General features: G+C 40.8%; 1 protein-coding gene across 4 annotated transcripts in view; it reads right to left on the bottom strand.

The window, feature by feature from the left end:
• Nucleotides 1-223: 223 nt before the first annotated feature.
• Nucleotides 224-17819, bottom strand: part of Lyst (lysosomal trafficking regulator) — a 165957-nt gene continuing 148361 nt past the window's right edge. For all 4 annotated transcript variants that reach the window (XM_040755607.1, XM_040755606.1, XM_040755610.1 and 1 more), the window contains 8 exons: nucleotides 12664-12853; nucleotides 9994-10130; nucleotides 7699-7797; nucleotides 5859-5998; nucleotides 5533-5630; nucleotides 3690-3846; nucleotides 3267-3338; nucleotides 224-2156 (listed from right to left, as the gene is read on the bottom strand). In XM_040755607.1, coding sequence (XP_040611541.1) covers nucleotides 2018-2156; nucleotides 3267-3338; nucleotides 3690-3846; nucleotides 5533-5630; nucleotides 5859-5998; nucleotides 7699-7797; nucleotides 9994-10130; nucleotides 12664-12853 — 1032 coding nt within the window. In that variant the 3' untranslated portion in view covers nucleotides 224-2017. The remainder of the gene's footprint in view (nucleotides 2157-3266; nucleotides 3339-3689; nucleotides 3847-5532; nucleotides 5631-5858; nucleotides 5999-7698; nucleotides 7798-9993; nucleotides 10131-12663; nucleotides 12854-17819) is intronic.

The following is a 17819-nucleotide window of genomic DNA, read 5'->3' as shown; positions in this document are numbered from 1 at the left end:
TTAATTGCATCAACAGCACCAGGCATCTATGGGGGTGGCAGCATTCCTTCTACGACCTACGGCTTGTTTGTTGGTTCTATTCCTTGAGGAGGCTCATTGGCTTGAAGGAAACTTGTCCCAGCACAGCCAGTTATTAGTAACAGGACTTTCAGATACACCATGTTCTGCAACAGCCATCAACTGGGGTATGATCACAGCATACAAGACATATAGAAGACACAGGTTTAAGTCTATTTTTAGCAAGTTTATTTCCAAACTGAAGTGGCAGTGTGTATAAGGTAACAGCATGTGATGACTTCTAGGGATGTGTGCTACAACATGCATATTACAAAGCGTTTCCAACATATACATACTAGGTTTCATGCTCAATAAATAGTCCCCCCAATGAATTTTCATTTTTACATAAAAATATAATATTGCACTCTTAACAAGACCAGGTATTTTGCATATTTTCTCTTTAGATAATGATGAAACTTGGTCCTTAAAAAAAGCCAAGACTGCATAGCATCCCTATTCTAATAGGAGACTAACTTGGAAGTTCTCAGTAAAAAAATGAAAGCTAGACAATAGCTGAATTTTTAAAAACAAATTGATCACTTCAACGTGAGTAGGAGTAATGTTATCTCTGCTCATAAGTGGACCTAAGGAGTAACATGTGGCCCATGTCAATGTGACCTAAAGGTGTCATGAGGCACTGCCTCTCCTTATGCCTGTCCCCACAGCAGAGACTCTGGAATTGCATTTTGTAGATACAAGCAGAATGTTTTACAAAGTCTGGAAGTTACAAAAGTAGTTCTGTAAACATTATTATGAAGTTTCCAAAACAAACGCACAAATCATTCATAGGAAGCAACATGTGTTCCTATCCCATGACGACATATTTCTGAGCCTACTGACAGTTCTCAAAGTCATTAAAACAGCACCTCAAGTAAAAATCCAGCTGTCCTCATGTGGCAGACAAGGCATTCCAGACTAGGAGCTGCCTTCACATGCCATGGTGTACAAGGAGGGCTCTTTCCATCTTCCCTAGGATTCTCATATGGCAGCTTAGAAGGAACAAGAAAAACTTGTTTCCTAAAGAGTAACATCCTGCCTTCCACTTACATACTCAGCTGTTTTCTTTTCCTTCATGGTTCTGTCTCACAGCAGAACTCTCTCCTTGTGGACTGGATTAGCTGCTGTGCCTCTATTGTGGAGTGCTGTCTGGAACTTTCAATTACAGATGGTACATGTTCAGTGCTCTGTCAATGGCATTGTTAATGGCAGGTGCTAAAAGATTTACCATTATATTTGAAAATTAGTCACCGAACCAAGGGTATTGATGTCTAGTGTTGTGGATTTTAAGTAAAATCTTATGGGGAATGAGGATGTACATGAAATCAAAAGTACCAATACTCTTGCCTGTGGCTTACAGAAAAAACCTAGCTTTTCTTTGGGCTAAGGCAACCAGAAAAAACAGCCTAGTGTGATACCGCAGAAGTTCACTTTCTGTTTAGATATTCGGGAATGTATTTGGTGCAGAGGCACCTACTGAATAATTAGCTTCTCAAAGAAAGCAATTGTTGAGTCCTGAAAAATTCCTAGCTTTTTTTTTCTTTTCTTTTTTATGGTGAGAATGTGTGCTTATAGGAAATATACCAGAAACTTTAAAAATAAAATTTCTAGTATTTTAGATAAATAATAGCTAACTTAAGGTTCTGCTGTTTCTTTTTGGAAGAAGAGAAGAAGAGAGACCCTAATCTTTGACTCAGCATAACTTCTTGGGAAAAAGCATCAAGATTCTGACTTTAATTTGCCTCAAATGCCCTGAAACTTGACTGGTACATGCTGACCCAGCCTTCCACACCATTATGGAATGAATGGGGCAGGGTTTTACTCTCAAGACCACGGAGGCTGTGGAAGTGTGCCCAAAGGGACAGGTGTCATTCCTGGATATCTGCTTAGTCATCTGTTTCTGCAGTGGCTGGAGCCAGCTCCACAGTATGGTGCTTATTTTCTCTGGGGAAGGCCCTTCTCTTCATCCAGCTGCATAGCTGCTGAGGAAAGAGTAGAACATGGGCTGCTTCATGCGCTGCTGGTCCTTCCGACACCATGCAATCACTGTCCCATCACTGTTGGCTGTGTATAAATGGTGTCCATCGCAGGAAAATGTAAGGCTGTAAAGAGCAAACCCACTTGTACATTACAGTCCTTAAACTGTTTTAACATAGACTGTGATGCTGGAACTAAGGTGCCTCCACTCCAGAGTTATACATGAAAGTACTGCCCTTTCGCTCTGATCTTCTGTGCCAACCCATTCTAATACAGTTGCCCTCCTGACAAGGCTCAGGCTCAATTTATCCAGAATAAAATTGGCACACACCTTTAATCCCAGTACTCAGGAGGCAGAGGCAGGTGGATCTCTATGAGTTCGTGGCCAGCTTGGTCTACAGAGCTGGTTCCAGGACTAGCTAGGTCTGTGAATCCTGCTTTGAAAAACCAAAAGCAAAAAACCAAACCAACCAACCAACCAACCAAACAAACAAAAACACCCCAAAAAATCAAACCAACAACAAAAAACCAAAAAAAGCAAAAACCCCTGGAGCCCCAGAGATCAGGGTGAGAAAAGCTTCACAAAGATATCTTATACTAACACACACACACACACACACACACACACACACACACACACACACACACACACACACGAGAGGGGGGAAAGAAGGAGAGAAAGAAGGGATTACAGGTGTGGGCCACTATATCCAGTCCTTAAATAACACTTGTTTTAAGGATATATTTTGTTTCTCTGGAGAAAAAAGGTAAAACAATGTAATGTTAATAGATAATTTAGATTTGTTAATATTTAAGTTCAGTACAATCAAAATAAATTTATTTTAATTAAGTATAATTTGAGTATCTCAACTACTGATTGAGTTTTAAAGTCAAATTTGTAAGCCAAGAGGGTGACTGGTGTTTGTTTCATGAAGCACATCACTGTGGAGGTCAGTCACATGACTGTCATTGCTAGGAGGAAGTGGAAAGAACAGTTTCTATGGGCCCAAAAGCTTCCTGGCAGAGGGCCAGCCTGACTTTCAACTATTCAGTTTCACATGACAGGAGTATGTTGGTTGTTGCTGGTAACAGGAAATTTGCTGCATGGTAAGAGGCTGGCTTTTCATAAAGCCTTCACACACATATTCTTTGGGTCTAAATGCTACAATATTTCTCTAACAAAAATACAATTACAAATTATTTTATGAAGAATAAAAGATGGTGGTAGATCTTACCTTATGATAGGCTTATTTGACTTGGGAAATGTAATTTCTCTCACAGGCTTCAAGTCCCATGTGCTCCATAACCTAGAGGGAAGAACAGCCATTATTCAATTATGTAAACTAAAACTGTAAGCACTGAAAAACATCAGCATTTGTTTGCTGAGTTACCAGGATGCCCTACTACAAAGAACAGCATTGCCCCTGGGGAGTCTGCAAGGGTTGCAGGTGGGAACAAGAACTCTGTATGTTTTTATATGGTTAACATTTTATATTATTTTATAGTTAACACAATACTTCTAAACTGCACCAGTTTTACTATTTAGAAACACAACAGGAATAAAGACCTATACCCCAAGGTGACTTTCAGTCTCTAAGTCCTACATATTAATATGCTTAGATATTAGATGGAAAGAAAAGAGTCAAATCCTCTCTTACCTCACAATTCCATTTTCTAGTCCCCCAGCAATGACATTGATGGATACTCCCTCAGGCTGGTTGGAGAAAGCTACAGAACAAATGATCTCTCTGCAGTGGACATGTCCAACGAGGTCCCCATTTACTGTCCAGAGTCTCAGGTCACTGCCCCCTCCAGCTGAAACACCAAATCATTCCACAGATCACCAGAATGGGGGGAGGGTTCCACACATGAGGTCTCTAGGGCACCCATAAGGGCCACCCTTGCTTACTCAGTGAAGGAGTTCACAGGAAGACCTGTTTAATGGCTCTGAATTACTACGGAGTCATACAGTCTTACAGATTAGTCCTGGGTGGGCACTGACCAATGACGAAGTGAAACTGCAATAAGGGAAATGAATCAGGGATCTTTGTGTGACTACATTTCCTGTGTGGGCCCACAAATCTCAATCATGTTTGAAGGTGCCTAGAATTTCTCCAAAAGAGAGAAATATTCTGTGAAACCATCAGAAAGAAGCTACTTAGGGGAGCTGGGAGACGACTCAGTGGGTCAAGTGCTTGTCGTATAAGCCTAAGGGGCTGAGTCCAGATCCCTAGCACCTACTTAACAGCCAGATATGGTGGTTCATGCATGTAACCCCAGTGTTGGGGAGGCAGACCCAGTAGATCCTTGGAAACTGAGAGACCCTCTCTCAAAACATAAGACAAAGAACAATAAAGATATTGAAAGTCAACCCCTGGTCTACACACACAGAAGCATGGGGGAGTAGCACCCTTCCCCCAGCACAGAAATGGCTTCAGCCAATGATGGTGACATATACCTACAATCTGAGCAATTTGGGAGGTAAGAGGATCATGAGTTTTTGGTTAGCTTGTGTTACATATAAAGACCCTACCTAAAAATGAATGAATGAATAAACCAAAAGTGACTTTCTTTCTTTTCTTTTCTTTTCTTTTTTTTTTTTTTTTTTTTTGAGACAGGGTTTCTCTGTATGTTTTAGAGGCTGTCTGGAACTCGCTCTGTAGATCAGGCTGGCCTCGAACTCACAGAGATCTGCCTGCCTCTGCCTCCTGAGTGCTGGGATTAAAGGTGTGCGCCAACAGTGCCAGGTCCCAAAAGTGACTTTCAAAAGAGAAAAAATGTTGCAGTAAAAATGATATGTAGTTTTAAAAAGGTAAATTAATTCTTAAAACAAAACCTTATTCCTCAGAATATCTACTGTAGAATTTTATTTATTAACACTGAACTAAACTAAGTTTTTCTTTTCCAAGACTATAGAGTAAGGGCTGGAGAGATGGCCGAGTGGATGAGGTACTCAGTGGGTAAAGTTAACTTAACACCTAGCCTGGTATACCTGTGAGGAATTCTTTAGAATGTCTGTGAGGTATTGTCTTAATAAAGTTAATAAATGTAGGAAGACATGTCTTAATTGTAGGCAAGACCATTCCCCAATTTATGGATCTTGGACTGTATGAAATGGAGAAGGCGAGCTTTGTGTGCATTAACTCTCTGCTCCTGACTGTGGCTGTTCCAAGCTCCTGCCACCCTGACTTCTCTCCCACTGGAGCTGAGCCAAAGAAGTCCTTTTGTTGTGTGCTTTATCTTAGTAGCAGGTAATGAAATTCTGACCATGACAGTTGTAACACTAAGCCCAGTTCTCCCATGGTGAGACAGAAGGTAGAGTGCACTCAAACAAATTCTTACATCAGGAAAATTTTAACTTCTGCTTAAGGAGAAGTCAGCGTACGACCTCACATTTTAATATACTTCCATGCTATGGCCAAAGTGCTTATACTGAAGGGAGCTGAGAGAAGCCCTAGCCAGGAAATGGGCAGCCCTAGGCTTTGGCTGGGGATAACTCACCTGAGTCACACACAGTAGCAATGTCACCTGATGTTTCACTGGCAGAGACAGCTGTCACAGGGCTTTTGTGTCCTGCCAGACTTTGTACATAGCATAGTCTAAAATAAAATGACATGAATTCACACATATAGTCACACACAGGATTACAGTCTGAGTAACTCCTATTCTGAGGCATCTGACTTCTGACTTTCACCAGTCTCTCTACCTATGAGCATGCGTCTCATGTTTAAATTGACAACACAGTGGCATGACTTTAGTGTATTTACTATATACTGTAAAGTACAAAGCATTTCAAGCAGCCATGTCTCGATGAGAGACTTTTGTACCTGTTTAGGTCCCACACGATGCAGGTCCCATCTCTGCTTACACTTATCATCACACTATATGGTTTGCAGACACATAAGCTGGTTATCTCTTCTGTGTGTCCATAGAGATGCATCTGACTCTCCATTTCGATTTCTGAAGGCTAGAATTTGAATATTAAGCAAAGTCTGAGATTAAACCCTACATAAAATATTCTGTAGTATCTCAAAATTAAAAATATATCTCAGGCTTTCTTCTTATATGATCATTTTTCAATCCTATTGAACTTTTTAAGTGATAAAAGTTAATAAAGAATTATAACAATTTAAATTGCTCAATTTTAGTAACTTGCACTGCCTTTTATTTTTATTTGTTCTTGTTCAGTCTTTGTTAAAGGCACATGTATTTTTAAAGTTTGTAATATTGCTATACAAACTCCATACAGTTATCATTATTGAAATGAGTACTTCATATTTTCTGATATTTAAACCTGTTTTCAAGTTATATATAACGCCATAACAGTTTTGTTCCTTTCCTTAGTTTGACAGATTCCAATGCTGTGTCCCTTCTCAATGGCTACAGATGGAATTTCAAAAATCAATTATGTCTGAAGGCCACATGGCAATGGCTGCTTTTTTTAAAAATAATTTCCCACTCAAGAATATAGATATGGGGGCTGGCTCTCTCCTGCTGAGAAAGCAGCTCCAGGTTCCCAGGGTGGCATCTCCTAGGTGTCCCTCCCTGCCCCTGCATGAGGCATCTTGTCCCCTGTCTGCACCCCCAGCTGGGATCCACTCATGAGGTAACCAAGACCACCCCTGTGTATGTTCAGCTTCCTGTGAGAATTCTCCAGATTTATTCTATCCTAGGTGATTTTCTGTGAGTCACCTACTCTTGGCTCTAATCTGCTCTTGATTTCCCCAATCTGGGGCTCCCTTGTTGGTTAATGTCAATTTCTAGTTTTTTCACCTTTCCTACATCAGCTGGAGCTGCCCACCAGGCCAATTTAAAGTGGTACCATGTATCATGGGCATCAACCCTGTTCTAGGTGAAGCTGGAAATCCAGAGATACAAACACAGCAGCAGGCTGAGAACTACAGGGGAAGATGGAGGCTAGAAACTCCAAAGCAAGAATGAGATCCCAGGGGAAAACCTCAAGGACACACTTGAGGTCTCATTTTATAACAGACACCACAGACCAGGGTGAAACCAGATATAGGTGGGGCTGCATGCTCCTCCTGATGCCTATGATGGTGATGCTGATGAGAACTTGGGCAGTTCCTATCTTCAGGCTTCCCAGGGTGCTGTTGGATGTAAAGGTCTGCCAAATGTCCCAGTTCAGGTCTCTGTTCTCACAAAAACTACAGGCCTTCAAGAGGGCTAAGGACATTGGTATCAAGGAGTGGCTACTGCAGACATAAGCCATGTGTATTTTCTATTTATTTTCCAGGGCCTGGAATCATGTCATATATACTCTTTCTGAAAGTTCACATGGATACTGAGAATACAGACAAGATTCAAATGTCATGAAAAAAATAAGCTGTGTGGTGGCTTATGCCTGGAATTCCATGACTTGACCCTGTCTCAAAGATAGTCGTGAAAAGCCCAAATGCAAAGATGATCATATCTCAAAATATTATGTGTCTCTGAGGCAAAACTAAGACCTTTATGATTATTTTCAAAATTCTTCATCACTCCTAATAAACGTAATTCTAATGAGTTAGGTTTGTGAACTTCTACTTCTTAAGAGCTAAAATAAGGAAGGACTAATACTATGTTTACACAAAGATGCCTCACTCACATCATCCAGGCTTTTCTCAATGACATAAAGGTCCAACCATGTGCCATTGAGCCAGGACTTACCGTGCTGTTGGTGAGCCTGTTGGTATAGGCTGTGATGACACCACACTTGCTCCCCGTGAAGAGCTGACAACTGTCAGGTACCCAGGCACAACTGGTCACCTTTGAGAGGATAAACCAAAGACTAGAATTTGTTAAAAACATTAAGAGACAGTTCTCACTTTCTGAGAACTTTTCACCAAAATACATGATCACAAACATTTTGCTTGATATGATCAGAGCAGAAGCAGATGTAGCCATAGTACTTTCAACAATGTTTAGCAAAAATGTTTAACAATTGTTTCCAGAATACAGGGTATTAAAAACAATAGTATATAATTTTGTATTTTATACTCACTTGTTTCTTAGAAATTTAACAAAATAATATAGACCTGACCAAAGCTTGAGTGTGAATGTGAATGTGAGTGCTTCAAACATCTAAGTACTGGTCTTTTGTTTTGAAATGGGGTCTAATTGTGTATTCCAGGTGGCTAGGAACTCAAGATCCTCCAATCTAAACTTTGTAAGTGTTGGAAGCCACCATGCTGGGCTACTATTTTTTACTTTCATGCATTCTCTTTCCGTTTTTCTGTGGGGAAAGCAGTGAAAAAATAAACAGAGGTATTGCTCTAACAGTTGTAAATGTTGCTAAATAGGAGAAGGAAAGATAAATGTGAAGGATTACTATTTTGGTACAAAGTTCTTCATTCCTAACCATGAAGGTACCATTCAAAGTTTGGCTCAGTTCTCATGCCCTCACGGTTTTCCCTTGTTGATGCCAAGCACCACATCCAAAGAACTGAGCTACATCTAGTCCTAAATGTATTTGTCAACATGTTGGAATATGTTATACATCTAACTCCCACTCTATTTTCTTTCCCCTTGCAATTCATAACAATTCCATAAAGGAGGCAGCAAGGGACATACTCATTCTGCAACGTGTTTTTGTGCTTTCACTGATTTTGCAGAGTCATTTAAAATTTAGTTACACTGCCAGCTTTGTTATGATTCATCATCACTTTGTTGATGTTGGATACATATTTTTATCTGTAAAAATGCTTCAGTATGATTAAAAACAAAAAATGTTATTAATATTTTCAACAAGGTTGTTTTCACTGTCCTTTTATCCTTGGTTCTGCTGGCACTGGATTAAGTCCAGTAATAAATGGCAGTGGCCTTCTTTTCAGTTTATAACACTGGCACAGTCATTTTTTATTTTTTTGCCAACCACTCCCAGGATTAGGAACACTTCAGCACATATGAACAGGTATGGTAGGTGTTTCACAGTCAAGGGAAGGGAAATTAGAAAATGATCAGAGATTATCTCATGGAAAGACAGAGACAGAAGGTTGCTGTGTGTTCAATTCAGAGTCTGTTGTGGATATGGCAGTACCATGTGTCTATAGGACAGGCAGAGCAGACAATTTTTGTTTGTTTGTTTTGTTTTTTTCAAGACAGGGTTTCTGTATTGTTTTGGAGGTTGTCCTGGAACTCACTCTGTAGACCAGGGGGCCTGTAGACAGAAATCTGCCTGCCTCCCGAGTGCTGGGATTAAAGGTGTACGCCACCAACATCAGCAGCACATTTACAGCAGATTTCTGAGGGATCAATGTAAATTGGATAAACCCATTTTTAAAGAGGATGAAAGACACTCTGGTTTGTAAAGGCCAAGTTATCTGCCAAAGATTATGCAGTCAGTGACTATCAAAGCTGGGAGCCCAACACAACCCCAGGAGATAAGGCCCATTGTCCTCTTGCTTCATCAGATGCTGAATACCTGGGCTATTTAGGGAAAACCAGTTAACAAAGATGATACTATGGTCACAGAAAATGGCCTAGTTGCAAAGCCAAATGGATCCAGGATGAAAGTAGCTCGTTTAGTTTAAACACTGGGCCTCAGATTGGTACACAGAAGTATTCATGACAACTCTTTTTTAAAAAAAAATTTTCCCTTTTTAAAATTTAAATTAGAAACAATCTTATTTTATATTTCAATCCGAGTTCCCTCTCCCTCCCATTCTTCCGTGTCCCCACTGCCCATCCCTCTTCTGCTCCATAGAAAGGGTGAGGTCTTCTATGGGGGATCATCAAAGTCTGTCACATCATTTGGGGCAGGGCCTAGGCTTTCCCCCATGATGACAACAACTCTTTCAAAGAAGAAATAGGCAAAAACCAAACTGTGGGACCTAATCAGATGAGCAGGGACTACGACATCTAGAAAGACTGGAAATAGAAGCTACTGGGCTGGAATTAAGTAAAGCAGTGTCACCTGGGCTCCTTCATTCCTTCCCAAGACACTGAACTTACACCCAAGCTTACCTGGTGCTGTTGTGAACTCTGTATGAAGTTGATTGGTGGCTCACTCTGCTTACTTTTCAATCGTAAGATGTTGTCAGCATATCCCCAGCTCAGGATAGCAGACCACTGAATGTCTGTATTGTTCATGCTTCTCACACCTCAAGAGAAGGGGAAATCAAGTATCTAGTCACCATAGTATCATATAACAGCTCAGATAGTTGCAAGCTTAAGGCTGACATTTATATAGCAGAATATATACTCCTTTCAGGCAATATCATCCTTATCTTTCCAAGATAGAATAATCTTGGTTTCACTCCTTTAATAATAGTAAGATCCACAGGGTAGAATTATCTTTTCAGATAAATTAAAGACAACACTAATAGTGTGTTACTCTGTTCATGCTCTGAGACTCTTTTTCTTTAAAAATGAAACATGAACTAAATACTTGCTAAATAACAGTGGAAAGTGAACTCTGCTGGAGAGAAGCAAGGGATTTGTGCTGGTCAGCTGTAGGATCTGACATAGCAGATTACCACTCAAGAGAGTTTTGGTCTTTTCTCTGTTTTTAATAGTGCAGCATTATGCCCTTATGGCATAAAGACTTGGACATTTTGTGTTTTCTTGGGACTTTCTGTTGTCTACACATATGCCATTACAATAAACTGAGGAAGACTGAGGTATGACTGTCCTTGAAACATGCAATGCTTAAACTAACACAGAGTTTTCAGGAGAATGTGCTTTATTTATTCCAGAACCCGCCAGGACACACAGCACATGGATGAACAAACAAATAGTTCTTAAATGAATGAGCAGCACATTGAAAATACAATCCACAGACTTTTTCTTTAGACAGCCAAATGTAGGCATCATTTTCACAACAAAAGAACTGAGATCACAAAATATAAGCTCCTCTACATAAGAGCCACTGGGAGAGCCATGTGCCACAGGTCTGAGAACCTTCAGTGCATCTAGCTGATAGGACCTAAGAGTGGGATTCTTTTTCACTGGAGGTGTTCTCACTGGAATTTACTTGACTCAGAGCTACAGAAAGAAATGTTATCTAAAATAATGAGCAGGAGTTTGTGAGAAAACTGAAATTTGGACACATGTAGGTCTGGACTCAAGCCCTAGAGGTTCATGACATACTATGAATGGGACAGAGAGTGTACTTGATAATAAAGCCTTCAGTCAGTTCTGAGGCACATTTCCCAAAACAGTGGTCTACACTGGTCTTAAGATCATTAGGCACATCTCATGCAGCTGTCTATTAAGATAGAAAACCACACAAAGCATGGTATTTTACATATTAGCACTCAACATGTCCAGCTGCAACTAGGACTCTTAACACCCATCTGCAAGGTAGTCAGTTGTCAATCAATGCCTTCTTCAATGCTTCTGTGACTGTTATATTTAGGTAAAAGCAGCGAATACTGACAATTCCTGAACCAGGAGGGTTAAAGCCTAATAGATTCTTTTAAGTATTAACACTTACAATGATCCAAGCTCTATGCTAATCATTCTCATACATCATTTTGAGTCTTCATAATAATTCACCCAAGGAGGGAAGATATTTGGCATTCCTATTTATATAGATCTAAAGCCAGGATCTGGAAGCCTCAGGTAACTTTACCAGGGCCACACTGGTAGTTAATAGCAGAGCTTGAATACAAACTAAGGAACTGTGCTTCCAGAGGCTACAGTGTAAGTACTTCTGTGCACACACCTAGATTGACCAATCCCAAGCCCACTCTAAGGAGAAGTTACAGGATGAACACAGCTCTTGAGGCACAACAAGGGCCTGGGATTCAGTGACAAACATACACTAGGTTGAGAATTACATGGGACACATTTAGATTCCATAATGCTGAGTGATAAGGGTGCTGACAAAGGAAGCTTAAAGGAGAACCATAGGACATAGGTTAGTGTTCAGCAACTTCACATAAATGTGAGAGTCCTCAGCTATTCATGTTCACGCTTAGGTCAAGCAGAAGAGCCTCTGTACTGGAGAATGTTATCAGGAAGGAAAGAGGGATGTCCTCAGTTCTCCAGTGTTTGGATGACATTTTGAATTCAGAAATGACCCACACCACATTTCAATGCCCCTGAGCTGGAGGTGGGAACCAGAAGAGCTGCTTTTCAGAACATCTGTTTATACTTATTACTCCCATTTGTGTGTGTAAACCCACTTACATCTTCTGAGGCACTGGATCTACCTGTTAAACACATCTGTCCATCCTGGGGATTGAGAGATTGAATATGCATATTTCTATCAGTGAGCACAGGCATTTCTTCTCAACTCCCTCAAACTCCTTTCATTTTAAATAACACTGCATTTAATCCCTTTTTTTCAATGTACTACATTTCAATGCTTATCCTACATTAAGTAAACACAATTCAGCCAGTCATGGCAGTACACGACTTTAATCCCAGCACTTGGGAGGTGAAGACAGGTGGGTCTCTGAGTTCGAGACCAGCTTGGTCTACAAAGCAAGTTCCAGGATAGCCAGGGCAAAACAGAGAAATCCTGTCTCAAAAAGCGAGAGAAAAACAAAACAAAACAATTCTGAGTAGAGGTTTTTACCAAAGACTGTGCACCTTTAGAAGTCAAGCAAGGCAGCAGCACAGCTGAGCTGGTGACAGTTAAATCACATAAAAGATGCCCAGACTGGTCCTCACTATGGTTCACTTTACCTTGCTCTTTGCTGTAGGTCATCAGAAGACAGAAGTTTCGGGATAAACCACAGATGGCTCTGGTAGGCAGTGCTTGGAGTGAACCAAATCTTTCTCCATGGGGCTGGCTGAAGCAGACCACAGGCACAGGAGCACTGGGGGAACCTACATACTCCCCCCACTTCAAGCCTTTTATCCATGACAAAGGGCTCTAAAACCAAGGAAAGTCAAGATTATGACTTTTTATCAAATAAAAGGTGATATATTATTTATTATAATATAAATTCTAAACAGAAAATAGATTATTAACTTGTTGAGGGCAAGAATTTTCCCCACGTTTATCACATGGGAAAGTGTTTATTTGATGTTTGATCTGTGGTTCTGGTCTAGCTTGAATGGAAATGCCTGCTACTAATTCAAACAATTTTGAAATTCAACAAAGAAAGCCAAGTTTTACCAGACACATTTCTTTTAAGCTACCTAAAATACCTAAAGTTGGTGTGTCACTGGATTGATTTTGAAGGATGATAAGCCATATGTACATATGACAGTAATGAAGACATGAAGAGCTCACTCAGCCACAAGTTTTGAAATCAGGAGACCCCTGCTTCTTGAATGTCTAGACCACCACAGTTTTTCAGTGGATGCTCAGAATTTTATTAATGGAGGAGATTGAGAAGTCTAGAGCACTCAATGCTCCAGAGAGTGCTAGTAAACCCTGGAGAAAACAGTGTTGCCCAACAAGAACAAAGGAATAGATGGGTTTGGAGAGCAGCAGGCTACGAACACAGAGAGGTAAGAGAAGACTGTAGCAAGGATGGCCACACACCTGCCATGAATAGGAACCCAAATCCTTCCTCCATCCAAGCAAAAACAATTATCAAGAAGAAAATCCAGGAAGGGGAGAAAACAGCCCTCAGAGTTTTTCTCAATAACTTTATTCTTTCATTCTCTTTTTGACTGTTACACTCTATTAATAACTTTTTATTAATAGATTCTCTCTGCTTTAGACACTTAAAAGTGTATTTCTACTTTAAAATTTCAGAGTCAGTGTTACACAACCCTAGTGAAAATAATATACTAAACAAATTCCAGTCATTTCCATAAAAATATCAAATAATTTTCAGCGTACTTTATCTCATTTTTCCATCTGAATGAAGAAACAGGTGGTGCTGACCTACATACATAGTTTAAAAAGCACGGCAGACAGTGCTCTATTTCTTCTTATTTAGACCACTTATGGGACAGAATCATATACAGTGTTAAGTGGCATGGAGGAGTAAGCACCTTTGGGAAGGCTGAGTGGCAGGTCTGCTCCTGTGCAAGAGAGAGGATAACACGGATATTTTGAGAACAAGTTTTCTCTCTAAAGCCTTCATTCAGCCTGTCTGTACTGAAGTCAGTAAAATGTGGTGTTAGACTCTGGCTATGACCAACCATTCATAATTCCTTGCCTGAAAATTCCTCTCATATGAATTGCAGAGTTGAAGCTTTTTTGAGTTCTATACAAAGCTAAGCATTTTTGAGTTACATACAAACACCAACTATTTGTATAATGGCTGTTTTACGTTGTGCGGCATAAAGTAAGAGTGCCTTTACTAAGTGCTGCTCATACAGCTCTGACTAACTTCTAAACTGACCTGAAGTCACACAGGTGCAGCTGGGCTGTGTGGAGGACCCTTTTCAGCATAGCATTGCTGCTGTGTGTCAGAGCTTGTGGAGCTGCCACCTGAAGGCCATGGCATAGCACTGTGTGGGAGGTTCACTGTGGTTCAAGCAAAGAAAAGCTGTGACATAAATGCCACTGTGGATCACACTGAAATAAAAGGAAGCCAAACTCTAAAGAGCCTGCCTCGGAATTCATCCATTTAGTAAAACAGTGAATGCCCACTGTGTGCCAAGCACTGCCTAGGATCTGCAGATACGGTGATGAGCAAGTCAAACAACATCCTTTTCTAATGGTGTTGCATTCATGAAGGGGATGGAGAGACAGACTAAGTACCCACTTATGTGTATGTCAGGAGTAAAAGTGTTAGGAAGCAAAATAGAGAGAAGACTGAGAACAATGGAGCTTCTGGCTTAGACATGGTGGTCAGGAAAGACTCTCAGAGGAGGGGATATCTGAACAAAGACTTTACTGAAGTGGGGGATCAAACGGGATGGATGTGGGAACGGGTCAGGTGGAGGGAACAGTTAGTGTGAAGGAGCTACAGTGGGAATGAGACAGGTTGGCATTGTGTTCCTACTGCCAGCAGATAGACTGCCTAGTGCTTTCACATACATCAGGCATAAGCAGCTAATTAGCACCGAGCATAGTTCAGGCCTAGTATCCAGCACTAGGGGAATAAAGCAATCTAGCACTCTGCAGGATGTCTGGCTCTAAGCTAGTCTAGGCTACAGAGTAAGACCCTGTTTCAAAAGGCCAAAATCATCTAACGAAACCCCTAAAACCAAAAATATCCCACCCATTAATTATCAATAAATATTATAATAAATTAAGTGGAATTTATTAAATTTTAGGAATATACTGTTATATTATTCTGACATGTTAAAATATTGTATTATAGTAAAAAATAGCAACTCTGATAATGGAGAGTATGACTCATGAGCCTTTAAAAATAACAAGATAAATATCCAGTTTTCCACTACAAAATTCAACACTGGTGATTAGGTTTTGTAAGAACACCACACTTAATAAATGTCTTTAGGTTGACTCTAGTAATCGAATGGCTTCTATTTGTATTTAACATGCAAAACTCACAGATGTGAGCTATAAGCATGAAAAATGTACAACTATAGTTCTAAGTTATTTCAGCAATATACACACAAAAACATTATCAAAACAAGGTCTGTGAGAATTCTTCACTAACAGTGGGTCACAGATTTGTACAGTTGAGGCAGACTTCTTGATTTATGTTTAAGGTCTTTTCCCTTCCCTTTTTATTTTCAGTAGCTCCCTTCTACAAACACTTTGCAATATTCTACAATTTAGTTTCTAGTACTTTATGTTGCTTTTATATAAAGAACTTAAATGAAGGCTAAAATTGTTTTTCCTTTTAAGATTTGCTTGCTTCAGATTTCCATTACAAAGAAAAATTATGCCTACTTCCTATTTTTAGAGACAATATTTTCCATTATTACTATCAGGGGAGGTACCTCTGGTTAGAGCTTTTGGTTGAAGATGGAGACCGGGACCAGCTGTGTGATTTACACTGGTTCCTTTTATTTACACAATCCTATTTAGAAGTCTGCTTGGTGAAAGGCGAGTGTCCTGGCCCAGGGGATAGTCAGAGGCAAGCATCCTGGCCTAGGGGAACACTGGAGGCAAGCTAGCAGGGGGAGCAGCAAGTCACCCAAAAACATTGACAGCAGTGACTTCTAGAAGCTATGTGAAGAAATAACCCTGTGAATAGCCAGAACCTGAAAGCAACCTAGATTCCCCTCAACTGAAGAGTGGATAGAGAAAATGTGGTACATTTACACAATGGAGTACTACTCAGCAGAAAAAAAAAATGGAATTTTGAAATTTGGAGGCAAATGGATGGCACTAGAAGAAACCATCCTGAGTTAGATAACCCAGTCACAAAAAGACAAGCATGGTATGTACTCACTCATTTGTGGATTTTAGACATGGATCAGAGGAGTGTCAGCCTACAATCCCACTGCCAGAGAGTCTGGGAAACAGGAAGGACCCTGAGAGAGATATGAATGGTACCCCAGAAAAGGTGGAATGAGGCAAGATCTTCTGAGCAGATTGGGAGCATGGGGGGAGAGGAGAGGGAGCCAGGAAAAAGAGAGGGGGAGAAGAGGATGGGAGGGGAGAACATGGGGGAGCAGGAAAGTTGAGTTGGGGGAAGAATAGAGAGCAGGATGAGAGATACCATAATAGAGGGGGTCATTCTAGGTTTGAGGGGAGATCTACAAGGATGACACCAACTGGCAAACTAAGCAATAGTGGAGAGACTACCTTAAATGCCCCTCCCTGATAATGATATTGATGACTATCTTATATAACATCCTAGGACCTCCATCCAGCAACAGACAGAAGCAGAGGCAAACAACCACAGCTAAACACTAAACTGAACTCCTGGAACCCAGTGACAGAGAGGGAGGAATGATGACCAAAGGGGTCAAGACTGGGCTAGTGAAACCCAGAGAAACAGCTGACCTGAACAAGGGGGAGATCTTGGACCCCAGACCTATGGCTGACAGGCCAGCATGGGACTGATCCAGGCCCCCTGAATGTGGGTATCAGTGAGGAGACCTAGGCAATCTATGGTGCTTTGGGTAGTAGATCAGTATTTATCCCTCTTACACAAATGGACTTTGGGTGCCCATCCCACAATGAGGGATGCTCTCTCAATCTGGACACTTGGGGGAGGACCTGGGTTCTCCCCAGAATGAAATGACAGACTCTGGAGATCCCCCATGAAGAGCTTTACCCTCCTTGGGGAATGGAGTGGGGATTGGGTGGGGCTGGTGGAGGGGGAGCAGTAGTGGAGGGGAGGGAGAGGGAGCTGGAACTGACATGAGAAACAAGCTTGTTTCTAATTTAAATATATAATAAAAAAGTGTTTCAAAAAAGAAAAGAAATAACCCTGGGAAAGAGCATCAGTGTTTCAGCCAGTATCCAGGGCCATTCTCTGTATGAGATAGCCTGCGGCATCAGCCACCACTGCTGCTTTGGGCCCACTTGCACCTGGAGGAGTGATTGCCAGAGGCTCTGCCCTGCCTGCACCTGGGGGAGTGATCAATGGAGCTACAGGGCCCAGCTGCAACTGGAGGAAGAGGAACTCCAGAAGCACAGGCTGCCCCTGTACTGACTGGAGGAAGCGATGGGCAGAATATACTCAACAACATAAAAAGCAAGACAGTACCACCTGAAACTAGTGGCTCTACAACAACAAGACCTGAACATCCTAACACAGATGAAGCAGAAGAAAATGACCTAAAATAACTTTATGAAGGTGATTAAGGCCCTTAAAGAGGATATGAAAAATTCCCTTAAAGAAATGGAGGAAAAGACAAACAAAAAATTGGAAGAAATCAACAAATCCCTAAAGAAAACCAAGAAAAAAGCAATCAAACAGGTGAAGGAAATGGTTCAAGACTTAAAAACTGAAATAGAGGCAATAAAGAAAACACAAACTGAGGGAATTCTGGAAATGGAAAATCTG

Source organism: Mesocricetus auratus, unplaced genomic scaffold (assembly GCF_017639785.1).
Source record: "Mesocricetus auratus isolate SY011 unplaced genomic scaffold, BCM_Maur_2.0 Super-Scaffold_100013, whole genome shotgun sequence".
Lineage (NCBI taxonomy): Eukaryota > Metazoa > Chordata > Mammalia > Rodentia > Cricetidae > Mesocricetus > Mesocricetus auratus.
Note: the sequence above shows the minus strand (reverse complement) of the source record. Positions and strands in the feature narration are given on the sequence as shown.